The sequence below is a fragment of the Lampetra fluviatilis genome, chromosome 74 (genome assembly GCF_964198595.1).
Source record: "Lampetra fluviatilis chromosome 74, kcLamFluv1.1, whole genome shotgun sequence".
In the NCBI taxonomy this organism is placed as follows: Eukaryota; Metazoa; Chordata; class Hyperoartia; order Petromyzontiformes; family Petromyzontidae; genus Lampetra; species Lampetra fluviatilis.
In genome coordinates this window covers 3102364-3115633 of record NC_136348.1, presented here as the reverse complement: position 1 = coordinate 3115633, position 13270 = coordinate 3102364, and the positions used below count along the sequence as shown (strand labels likewise).

Here is a 13270-nt window from a genome sequence, read left to right as displayed (position 1 = left end):
AGTTTACTTTAACACTTGTTTACGGTAATTTGCATATTCTTCAAATGTATATGTTAATGTTTTTTTTTTAATTATATTGTTGGAGTTCAAATTGTTAACGTTGACAGTGTGAGAGTTAACAATGTAAGAGTATATCAAAGGCGTCGATCGAAGGCGGTGATCTGGTAGGTTCGATCATAGTTATTGATCAAAGACGTTATCCCATCACGGGACACCAACATGCTGCGTATATAACAGTAACAGAAGCAACTACAGCAGCTACGAAACCGTCCAATGGCAAAGAAGCGACTTCTGCTTCTGCTCCAACTGCTGCCCGGCTGTTTGTAGCCGGCTCTGCTCTCGTGGGACCCCACACGTCTATGGAAATAATTGAGATGATCCTATCTGAGTTGAGATTTGAGCGACTAAAGTTTACTTTGTTTAAACATAACTTAGTGTAGGTTAGTGCCATCGGTGTGTAGCGAATACTACCGAAGAATTAGCTCACATATTTACGACGTAATTTGGCATAATTTGGGTTGATTAAAGAGAACAAGACACCTGCCATGTCGACGAATTCTTATCACGTACATGTACATAACTATATAGCTAAAATAACATCAACACACGAATAAACTTGCAGGTCCTAGCCCTCATATAGTTGCTTCGCAGATGCTCGAGATTGAGTGTCCTGCTGAGGTCCGAATTGTTTACTGCGATAACATTTGGCTGTTCAAAGCAGTCTGCAACCGTGAATTGTGCAGCTTGGAATAATTGAGGACATCTCATCTATTTTGTTGGTTTTCGAAAACTGAGTCCAATAATTAGGAGGCAAGTCACGAGTGAAAGCGATAGTATTTGCCAAGAATGTCTTAATTAATCGAGAACGAAAGTAAGATGTCCGAAGGCTGTCAAATACCGCCACATTTACGAGTTGGTTCTTTGGGGCTGTACAATGTGTAGAGTTGAAGGTGCTAGGTGTTGTCTTCTTCTAACAGCTACTAACATGCGTGTGATGACTGTTTTTTTTTATTTGTCCATTGTTGTTCTTTTTTTAGGCTTTTTTTTGTTCTGTCACTTGAATGTTGCAGTTTGAGAATTCGTCATGTGACAGTGGTGTTTTTCTAAGTATTATATATAAATATTCCGTCTATTGCTATTGTAATACGACCGTGTTGTAATTTTAGACCATACATACATATGAGCAGAGTGTGATTCTAATACGACCACACCGATTCTAATGCTTCTAATGAGATTATAATACCTTACCTCCGTTTATATGGTTCTAAATTTAAACACTAGTTTATAATCGTTTAATGTTTAGTGTATTCGTTTATAGTATTACAGTTTACATGTTATATTGTACAGTTTATCCCCGACATACTTCGGGAGTAGGGACTGGTACGTTGATGAACGATTAACTACGGGGACCTTTCCCCTCAAGGAACACGTGTTAATCGGGTAGACAGCCAAGATGCTGCCGGGTAAGGGCACACTTGTGTGACGGAGATCCTCCACCTGAAACTCGTTTAACATGTTTTTGCTAGGAACATTATAAAATAAAGAACGGACAAACATTTGTTAAAAATACGTTTTTATTCATCTGCAATAATGTTGACGTTAAAATTCGAACCGAAGGTTTATTATGTCCTATGTTTAAACAGTTACAGTACAATGCAAACCATATCCGTTCCAGGAATACCAAAGCGTAAAAGTATCATTCTCCATTATTTTCTTATTAGTTCATCACGTTTGTTCACCTGTGCGTCTATGTTGAAGTCAAAGCCATGCATCTAACGAACGCGTCATCAATGTACATCCTGAAATCGGTTATCTAAAGACAATTAACACCAACCAAAAAAAACTATATACTTGAAAAAAATCCGTTTAAAATGTTGAGTAAAGATGTACCTTCAGACGCTTTCCAACTTTAGCTCAACGGAAACACTTAACGACCAGTGCTCATCACACCACTTCAGCAAGTAATCCGATAACATTACAAACCACCACTGTGCACGTCACGAAACTCTCACAAAAACTGTATAACTAAAATGGTAAAAATTACGCACAAAAGTACTCGATATGGCTTAATATGTGTAACCACATGCAATATTATGTTTCAGTCACCCCGAGCTCTCGGTTTGATCCTCGAGCCACTCCATTACATCCAGCCATCTCTCGGGAACTAACTGCATGGGATCGAAGGTGGAAACTTCTTCAGGACTCATTGCAGCACCTTGAATTTCAGCTTCTGATTTCAGTTTCCTATCATTGTGGACCTTCCGATGCCTGTTCATGTTTGATGACTGTGAAAATGCCTTCCCACACACAGAGCACAGGAATGGCCTCTCACCCGCGTGTGTTCTCTGGTGTCTCTGAAGAGTTGACAGGTGTGCAAATGTCTTCCCACACACAGGGCACAGGAATGGCTTCTCGCCCGTGTGTGTTCTCTGATGGTCTTGAAGAGTTGACGAGTGCGCAAATGCCTTCCCACACACAGAGCACAGGAACGGCTTCTCGCCCGTGTGTGTTCTCTGGTGTCTCTTAAGATGTGATGACCGTGAAAAGGACTTCTCACACACAGAGCAATTGAATGGCTTCTTGCCTCCGTGTGCGTGGGGCTGTGGAGAGCCTCTCTGCTCCATGTGAGCGTAGTAACAGCAGCGGTGTTATTGAGTCAAAAGTACGCTATCGGCCGCAAGGATGTTTAACGTTGAGTTTTGGATTTTGTTAACTGCTAAAACAAGAACGACACTCGCGTCTAACCGAGAGGAAAAAAAATCCCGCTAATTTAACTACGAAAACGTTTAAGAGTTCATCTGCGAAAATAGACACTTACTAGGAGATTCACGGTATATCGATGTCTGGAACCCGTCTGAAGATTTCGCCACGAACTCTCCCGACGCAAAGTGACCTAACTGTCGACACAGCAATTGTGCTCGCCAGGCTGCGTTATCTCGCGGTTGAAGGGCGATCAGCAGAGCGACGAGTCGAGCGTCCAACCTCATCAAGTTCCCTCTCGAAATGGCATTGAGCTCTGCTTCTGAGCCGCCTCATAACTCCCCCCCCTAGGATCCAATCCTTTGTTTTTCAGGATATTTACATTCGATTGTTAATTTTTGAAGGCACAATCCGCATGTCTATTAACATACCGAAGGGTAATGTGCCCATTGTGCTTCATGCATGAATATGTAAGGGCATATCAGTGTGTAATTGTGCGCTTATTTTGAATAAGTGGAAAAACACGTTCCCCATGCCCTCCATTGTCCTCGATTTAAAGTGAATGCTGCCCCGTGGCGTTGCCAAAAACCGCCGAGCTCCGGGAGTGAGCACGTACAGACGCGTAGTGACCACACTTGCAATACAATCACTCTAACATCAGTAACCAAAATCCGATCTGTAACATGGTCTCCGCTTGGTCAGGTTTGTGTCCGTCATCACTCAGGAGACAAACATCGAGGCATGGCTCGGCCAGCCACTACCTCATTTCACGCATCAACTTTAATAGATGCTCTCAAACAACACTGTCACCAAAAGTGGTTTATGGGCTAGGGTGTTAAGCGGACAATCAGTCGTTTTGGGCAAGGCGTATGGGATAATACGCACCTCTGTTATCCCATAAAGACAATACACAGCAGCGGGAAGGCTGACTTGTTGGGGAGATGTAGTTTGGGTAAGGCGCTGTGACTGGAGAATTATTTACTGCGATAACATTTGGCTGTTCAACGTAGTCTGCAACGTTCTGGTCCCGAAACCCGAAGTATACGTGGGATCACCTGTACTCTGTAACATGTGTAGTGGTGATACGCGCTGGGTGTATACGTCGTGTGCCAGCGCGTATGTACGGGTGTGTGTGTGGTGACGCGCGCTGACGGGGAGGAGCAGGCGTCAGTGCGCGGGTGGGGGTAGTGCTGCTGATTGGCTGTGTGCCGGTGACGCGCTGAGAGGGAGTGATCGGGTGGCAGCGCGGTGTGATTGGTCGGGGAGTGGAAACACGCGCTGGGCGAAAACGGATCGTGGAGATAGCGCGTGGTGATTGGGTAACTGAGGAGCGGTGCCGACGTTGAGGTCCGCATCCGCTCCGTCTCCCGGGAGGAAGAGATATATAAGGTGATGCACAGAGGAGTAGGGGGCAGAAGTGGAACCATCTAAGAATGAAGACGAAGGTGCAGAGATAGAGCCCGGAGAGGAGAGTAATGGAGAGTAGAGGAGAGTAAGGTATAAGTGTGTAGCCAGAGAGAGAGAACTGTCTACACGAGCTGAGTAATGTATAGTGTGTAGCCAGAGAGAGAGAAAGGTCTACACGAGCTGAGCGATGTATAGTGTGTAGCCAGAGAGAGAGAAAGGTCTACACGAGCTGAGCGATGTATAGTGTGTAGCCAGAGAGAGAGAAAGGTCTACACGAGCCGAGTATGCATACGTTGTAGCCAGAGAGAGAGAAAGGTCTACACGAGCCGAGTATGCATACGGTGTAGCCAAAGAGAGATGTAAAGTCTACACGAGACGAGTGAAGAGTGTAGCAGAGGCGTAAGGTCTACACGCGACGAGTGAAGAGTGTAGCAGAGGCGCAGAGTCTACACGAGACGAGAGAAGAGTGTAGCCGAGGCGAGGAGTCTACACGAGGCACAGAGAGCCAGCAGCACAGAATCTACGAGAGTCAAGAGAATCGTAGGGCGGAGAGAAGAGGTCACGAGTTGTACCGTTGTATGGTGACCGCATTGTGAAGAAGAGAGGCCACGCGTTGTATCGTTACAAGTCAAGATTTAATAAAAGAAGTGTGTTCCCGTCAAGGAGTTTCCTGCCGTCATTTTCCAATACTTCATCTGGCGTCAGAAGTGAAACGGGCTTCCAAGCATGGAGACAAGGAAGACCCGTAGGACCCACGGGATTGACCGCGAGGAAAACCTGGACGACTCGGGGCCGCTGGTGGCGGGGGGTGAGGAGGAGGACTTGCCCACGCTACAGGATCCGTCGACGGCGCCGGCCGAGCGACCGGGGACCGACGCCGGGCTTCGTGAGGCGCACTCCCGACTGGCGGAGCTGCTGCTCGCCGCCGCGTCCATCTTGGCGGAGATCAGCTCGTCGGGAGGAGCGGGGACGGTGGGGGACATTTTACAAGGTCGCCCCGCAGATTCCCGCCAAAACGAATGGGGGATTCCCGCCATTGCGCCTGGGCCTACTTTTGGCGGGAACGGCGAGCGCCACGTGGTGGTGGGTTCCCAAGCGCGCGCATCGACGTCATCAGTGCGCGAGGGGGTCCGCCATTTTACGTCTGCTGCTGGAGCCGCCATCTTACACACCGACGGAGAGGCGGAGAGGAACCACGAGGCGGATGACTTCATTTTTCAGCAGCGTCTGCCCACGTTGTCAGCCTTCAAGGCGGAAGGCGGAGACTGGGGCCAATTTCAGCGAAGGTTTTTGGCGCATCCAGAGATGTCAGCGTGGTCCGATGCTACGGCGCTGCGGGCGTTGCCCGCCATGCTGGACGACGATGCGCTCGCGGCCTTCAGGGCTGCACGGAAGTCGGACCGCTCTACGCTGAAGGATGCGCTGGGTTTGTTGGCCAGGGTCTACGGACCTCCCTCGGCGTGCCGCCATCATTTCTACGCAAGACGGAAAGTGGCCACGGAGACCGCGCTGGCCTATCGCACGGCGTTGCTGGCTCTTGCTGATGCTGCATTCCCTCGGATGGACGAGGAGGGCCAAGACGCGATGGTTTTGGAGCAGCTGCTTAAGTTGGCGCAGGACCTGGGGGTCCCTATCAACACAGCTGACGAGATTGATATTTCTTCTTTGAGAGTCGCCACGAGTATTCAAGCGCACGAGGCCCTACAACGGAAACAAGGCGTTGGTTGCAACGCTGCTGTCGTCGCAGCCCCGGGTTCGGTGGTCACCGAACCCCAAGTCGTCAGCCCACGAGAGGAGGCGTTCGCCACGGGACGACCAGGGGACTGGAGGCCGGGGGCCCGGTTGCCTCTGCGATCGGGCCGAAAGTCGGAGCAACCAAGATCTACTCCGACCCTCGTCACGTGCTATAACTGCGGCCTCCGGGGCCACGTGGCGTCCGGGTGCCGCGCTCCGCGTCAGCGCGCCATGGGAGCTCGGCTGGACGACGACCGAGAGCCCAAGTCATCTCTACAATCCCCGGTGTCTCGGAACTGACAGCTGCCGATCACCGGCGGCCGGATCTCCGCGGCGGGGCCGGCCCTTTCAGGCCCGTTCCGCGCCGTCTGGAGCAGCCGGAACCGCCGGACGGTCGTCAGTGTCCCGCCCCATACGACGGACCAGCCAGACGGACTCGCGCCAGGTCGTGCTACTTTGCATGACCTGCCTCGTGAGGAGTCGGGGCAGTTGCAGCGCCTCGTCACTGCGTGTAGTCGCAGGGACGTGGGGCGCGTTCGTTTTTGGAATTTGCTTGTATTGTGTTATTGTTGACTTTTCGTGTTCATTGTCAATCTGTACATAGTTCTTGTTGTTGTTGTTGTTATGTTACGGGGCACACTGGGGGGGTTACAGGGTTTTTTTTTTGTTGGTTGTCGTCTTATCGTTGCGGTTGGTTGTTGTTAGCAGCCGGGCCGGCTGCGAGCTATGTGGGAGGGGGTGATGTAGTGGTGATACGCGCTGGGTGTATACGTCGTGTGCCAGCGCGTATGTACGGGTGTGTGTGTGGTGACGCGCGCTGACGGGGAGGAGCAGGCGTCAGTGCGCGGGTGGGGGTAGTGCTGCTGATTGGCTGTGTGCCGGTGACGCGCTGAGAGGGAGTGATCGGGTGGCAGCGCGGTGTGATTGGTCGGGGAGTGGAAACACGCGCTGGGCGAAAACGGATCGTGGAGATAGCGCGTGGTGATTGGGTAACTGAGGAGCGGTGCCGACGTTGAGGTCCGCATCCGCTCCGTCTCCCGGGAGGAAGAGATATATAAGGTGATGCACAGAGGAGTAGGGGGCAGAAGTGGAACCATCTAAGAATGAAGACGAAGGTGCAGAGATAGAGCCCGGAGAGGAGAGTAATGGAGAGTAGAGGAGAGTAAGGTATAAGTGTGTAGCCAGAGAGAGAGAACGGTCTACACGAGCTGAGTAATGTATAGTGTGTAGCCAGAGAGAGAGAAAGGTCTACACGAGCTGAGCGATGTATAGTGTGTAGCCAGAGAGAGAGAAAGGTCTACACGAGCTGAGCGATGTATAGTGTGTAGCCAGAGAGAGAGAAAGGTCTACACGAGCCGAGTATGCATACGGTGTAGCCAGAGAGAGAGAAAGGTCTACACGAGCCGAGTATGCATACGGTGTAGCCAGAGAGAGATGTAAAGTCTACACGAGACGAGTGAAGAGTGTAGCAGAGGCGTAAGGTCTACACGCGACGAGTGAAGAGTGTAGCAGAGGCGCAGAGTCTACACGAGACGAGAGAAGAGTGTAGCCGAGGCGCGGAGTCTACACGAGGCACAGAGAGCCGGCAGCACAGAATCTACGAGAGTCAAGAGAAGCGTAGGGCGGAGAGAAGAGGTCACGAGTTGTACCGTTGTATGGTGACCGCATTGTGAAGAAGAGAGGCCACGCGTTGTATCGTTACAAGTCAAGATTTAATAAAAGAAGTGTGTTCCCGTCAAGGAGTTTCCTGCCGTCATTTTCCAATACTTCACATGTAAACTGATAAACGCGATGTTCTCAATTATTCCACGCTGCACAATTCAAGGTTGCAGACTGCTTTGAACAGCCAAATGTTATCACAGTAAACTATTTCGAGTGTTGACGTTATTTTAGCTATATAGTTAAGTACATGTATATGATAAGAATTCCTAGACATGGCAGGTGCCTTGATCTCCTTAAATCAACCAAAATTATGACAAATTATGTCATAAATGAGTGTGAGCTAATTCTTCGGTAGTATTCGCTAAACACCGATGGCACTAACCTACACTAAGTTATGTTTAAACAAAGTAAACTTTAGTCGCTCAAATCTCAACTCAGATAGGATCATCTCAATTATTTCCATGAACGTGTGGGGTCCCACGAGAGCAGAGCCAGCGTGCAAACAGCCGAGCAGCAGTTGGAGCAGAAGCAGAAGTCGCTGCTTTGCCATCGAACGGTTTCGTAGCTGCTGGAGTTGCTTCTGTTACTGTTATATAGGCAGCATGTTGGTGTCCCGTGATGGGATAACGCCTTTGATGACAAACTCCAATCTACCAGATCGAAGCCATCGAGCGACGCCTTTGATATACTCTTACATTGTAAACTCTCACACTGTGAACTTTAACATTATGAATTCCAACAATATACATTAAACATTAACATATACATTTGAAGAATATACAAAATACTGTAAACCAGTGTTATGGTAAACTTAAAATTTGTAAACTCTAACAATATAACCTATGAGCTATACATTACAACGCTATGAAATAACATTATTAACTAGTGTTATAGATTAGCAAACCGTACAATTAAGTGTTATATTTGATTCTCAATCGAATTATTAGAATCATTCCGTCGTCCTCTTTGAATCACACAATGCTAGTAAGTATGTAACATGCATGTATGTAATATGGACGTGCCAACCAATGGTGGGATATGTGAAACATGAAGGTGCAAGATCAGGATGGGATTAACATTATTTGAATAACACTTTGGTGGTATTAGAATCAAGCTGTCCACTGCTGGATGAATGTTCCATCTCAATGGCATCAAATAGCAATAAACAGTATGAACATATGAAATAATCGCACAAACCCAATATTAGTCCGTGAAATAATGAATCGTTACAATTGTAATGACTCCGGACTCAGACTGCAGAGGGTTCTTTTATTTAGCCTTTAACGCGGTTTCAGACCCCAGGCGTCACGATATAGCAACGACGACGACGAGACAGCAACCAGCCAACACAGCCCCAAACCTCGTTCCTCCCCCTCTCTCATTCTCGGCGTGAACCTCCGCCCACACTTGGTCTCGCCTTCTCTTCTCGAACTCTCTCTATCTTGTTGTCACCACTTGGCCCTTAGTTGATGCACTGTCTTTACATCACCCACCTCTATGACCTCTACCTGACCCCGCCATGGGCGGAGCAACTTGGGGGTCATACCCGGTGGCACTTGTAGGCAATACACCCATGCCCTGTCCCCCACCGCCCATGGAAGCACGTGCTCCCGCCGCCCCGAGTTCTTTTCATTCGCGGATTGCGCTCTGGTGGGGAAAGGTCCTCGTTATGAATCGTTTCGCAACGTTCAGGTCCAGAATACCGAAGTATACCGGAATCACCTGCACTGCTCTTCCTTTCGTCGCCTGGATGAAGGTGTTGCTGCTGCTGCAGTTGTTGCTGCAGTTGCTGCTGCAGCTGCTGCTGTTGCTGCAGCTGTTGCTGCTGCTGCAGCTGTTGCTGCTGCAGTTGTTGCTGTAGCTGCTGCTGTTGTTGCTGCTGATGTTCTTGCTACTGATGTTGCTGTTGTTGCTGTTGCTGCTGCTTCTGTTGTTGCTGTTGCTGCTGCTGCAGTTGCTGCTACTGCTGTTGTTGCTGCTTAAAATGCTTCAGTTCCAGTGGTGTTCCGTGATGGGATAACAAACTTTGATCAAATACTTTTATCAAACGAGTCATTACAATTGTAACAATTCATAATTGCAGGGGCTTATGTTGGGTTTGTGCGATTATTTTAAATATATAACTCCCCCCCTAGGATCTAATCCTTTGTCTTTCAGGATATTTGCATTCGATTTTTAATTTTGGAAGATGCAATCCGCATGTCTATTAATATACCGAAGGGTAATGTGCCCATTGTGCTTCATGCATGAATATGTAAGTGCATCTCAGTGTGTAAATGTGCGCTTATTTTGACTAAATCGGATTAGCGCTGGAAAAACACGTTCCCCATGCCCTCCATTGTCCTCGATTTAAAGTGAATGCAGCCCCGTGGCGTTGCCAAAAATCGCCGAGCTTCGGGAGTGAGCACGTACAGACGCGTAGTGACCACACTTGCAATACAATCACTCTAACATCAGTAAGCAAAATCCGATCTGGTACATGGTCTCCGCTTGGTCTGGTTTGTATCCGTCATAACTCTGGAGACAAACAGCGAGGCATGGTTTGGCCAGCCACCACCTCGTTTGCCAAAGCGACTTTAATAGCTGCTCTCAAACAACACTGTCACCAATAGTGGTTTATGGGCGAGGATGTTAAGCGGACAATCAGTCTTTTTGGGCAAGGCGTATGGGAAAATACACACCTCTGTTATCCCATAAACATAATACACAGCATCGGTAAGGCTGCCTTGTTGGGGGAGATGTAGTTTGGGTAAGGTGCTGTCACTGGAGTTGGGCGATGTGACTGGGTTATCACGCGGATTCGTTAAAGCAGCTTAGATGATACGATCCACTGCGCTCCACAACGATATTCTCAGTAAAAATAATAATAAATAGAACTGTTTAAATACGTTTTTTAAATAATGTGTATTGTATATATGTTATAATGTGTGATTGTTATACTCTTTAAATGTGTGTATATACTGCTAGCTGGCTAAGATGCCAGCTAGCAACATCAGCAAAGATGAGCGTTTTGAATTAGCTCAATTAAAAAAGAGGGATGACATTGTCATCCTCTCAGCCGACAAAGGCAATGCCACTGTCATCATGGACAAAATAGAATACAACAACAAAATTCAAGAACTACTCAACGATGGCAGTTATACAAACATAAAAAGAGACCCCACCAACAGCCTCGTCTCCAAAACCAACAACATCATTTCTGCTTCAACCGCATTACTTGATCAGACCAAACAGTTCTCGTTGAAACCTTCTGCAGCCAGGCCACCAAGATTGTACGGCTTGCCAAAGATACATAAAGAAGATACACCTCTTCGTCCCATTGTCTCTACTATCAACTCCCCCACTTACAAACTGGCTCGTTTTTTGTCCGAAATCCTACGGCCTTTCACTGGAAAAACCACCTCTGCAGTACTAAACTCTACTGACCTGGTATCGACAATCAAGGGGATTGCCCTGTCCCCAGACGACCGGCTTGTCAGTTTTGATGTGGTTTCCTTGTTCACCAAGGTGCCTGTGCCTGACACCATCGCAATCATTGAAGACTTGGTTCATCAAGGACTAAATGCTGGGGTACCCCCCCTGGTGAGACACTGCTTAACCAATACATACTTCACCTGGAATGGAACCTTCTACAAGCAAATTGAGGGCACCCCAATGGGCTCCCCCCTATCTCCGGTTGTAGCCAACATCTTCATGGAGATATTTGAGACGGACGCCATCCAGACTGCAACTCTACGCCCGACCTTATGGAAGAGGTACGTAGACGACACTTTTGTCATCTGGCCACATGGCCGGCCTGCTCTAGACCAATTTCTCGACCACATCAATTCCATACACCCAGCCATCAGATTCACCATGGAAGTCGAAAATGATGGCAAGCTACCCTTTTTGGATGTCCTAATCAAAAGGAGACCTGATGGTTCAATGAGCCACTCTGTCTACAGGAAAGCCACCCACACGGATGCTTATCTAAAACCGGATTCCCACCACCATCCATCCCAGAAGAATTCCCTCATCAAGACTCTATATCATAGAGCCCAATGCATCTCCGACCATGAACACATTTCCAGTGAACTCAAACACGTACGCCAAGCTCTTAAGGCTAATGGTTACTCCGACTACACAATCCGCAAAGCCATCACTCCAACCATCAAGAAAGATCCTGTTGAGGAGCCTTTCAAGACCATCACCTTACCCTACATTGCTGGGATCACAAAAAAGATCTCCAAAATCCTGATTAAACACAAGATCCAGGTCCGATTCAACACAGTACATAAAATCCGTGATCTGGTACCGTCTGTAAAAGATGTGATTCCAGACATACAGTACCCTGGCGTCTACAAACTAAGTTGCCTCTGTGGTAGCAGTTACATTGGGGAAACCAAACGACACGTCTCAGACCGCATTCGTGAACATAAAGCTGATCTAAAACACGGTAGGACAAACACCTCAGCCGTGGCAGACCACTGTTACAACTCAGTGGGCTCACATGACATTGACTTCTCCAAGACGGAGGTTCTCTGCAAGCCATCTGGCTATCATGAGAGATTCGTTCATGAGGCGATCCACATATACAAACACAGAGACAATTTTAACCGAGAAGATGGATTCAGGCTTAGCAATCATTGGAAGGACGTAATAAACCATTTCGATACATATTAGGGTGAGTTGAATAATACATAGTGTTATATTAAAATGTATAAAGTATAGGGTGGTTTACAGCAATACAGTATACAATTTAATGTTGGGTTTATCTATGGCAGTATATAGTACTGTATATGCTAAGAGAATAAAGTTTAGATGGAAGTATATTATATACTTCTTAAGACGTAGAATTGTAATTTATTATTTGTTGTTAGTAACTCAGCTTATTGTAGAGTATAGTAAGTATCAGTTTATATTTTAGTTTTTTATGTAGTTTTTACTTTGGTTTTCTACGTGGTTGTTTGGTAAATGCAGCTACATATCATTAACATTCCTTTCCTTTATTAACTCTGTTCCTTGCGCCCCCCCGTGGTGCTGTTGATCCTGCATAATGCATGGGCATAATGGTACTTTGAAACCCCTCCGCCCACCTCCTACGCATTACCCATTGGTATGCTAAATTCCTCTTCATATGCACATTCTTTTGTTAAGGCGCTCCTCCTCGCTACACCTATATAAGCTCCTAGCTTGATAATGTCTCATTCTTCGCCTGAGGACGGCTGCTTGCGTTGTGGCCGAAACGTCGTGAGAATTGTTTTATTATGTTTTATTTTTATTATTTTATTACTTCCCTTCTGCGTGACTTTACCGAAAGAACCAAGAAGATGAATCCCTGCAGTCACGAAAGCTTTAAATCGAAATTTAACCGCCTCTACGGGGAGGGTTTCCACGTAACTTTGAGATCCTTCAACAAGCTCCGGGATAAGAAGGCTCAGCTAATCGAGTCTCTCACCTTTCTGAAGAGATGCCGCGACTCTAAGGTAATACCAAACGCATTTACACTAACATCTGCTGCTGTAACTTCTTCTAATGCGAAACGAATTCTGTCTAGAACTAGCTTAGCTCTTATCTCAGAGAAAATCAGACTTACGCGCACCGAACTAGATCAGTTAGACAAGACACTCTACAAATCACACTTATCTTTGAGTGCAACAATGTCCACATCGGATTGGGAACACGTGGAAAAAATGACTGCCTCTTCAGCTGCCGATATGTCGACTAAATGTAAGGACAACTTGATTTCCAAATTCAACCGCCTCTCAAACAAGAAACCGGACCCACA

At 47.3% G+C, this 13270-nt stretch overlaps 1 protein-coding gene across 1 annotated transcript in view; it reads right to left on the bottom strand.

Annotated features, from left to right (window-relative positions):
- The window catches only part of LOC144953348 (uncharacterized), a gene marked incomplete at its 3' end in the record, with an annotated part of 172854 nt that overhangs the window by 143349 nt on the left and 16235 nt on the right, over positions 1-13270 (bottom strand). Inside the window, 1 exon segment of the mRNA XM_078883910.1 lies at positions 2333-2584. Within this exon segment, the coding sequence (XP_078740036.1) occupies positions 2333-2584 (252 nt within the window).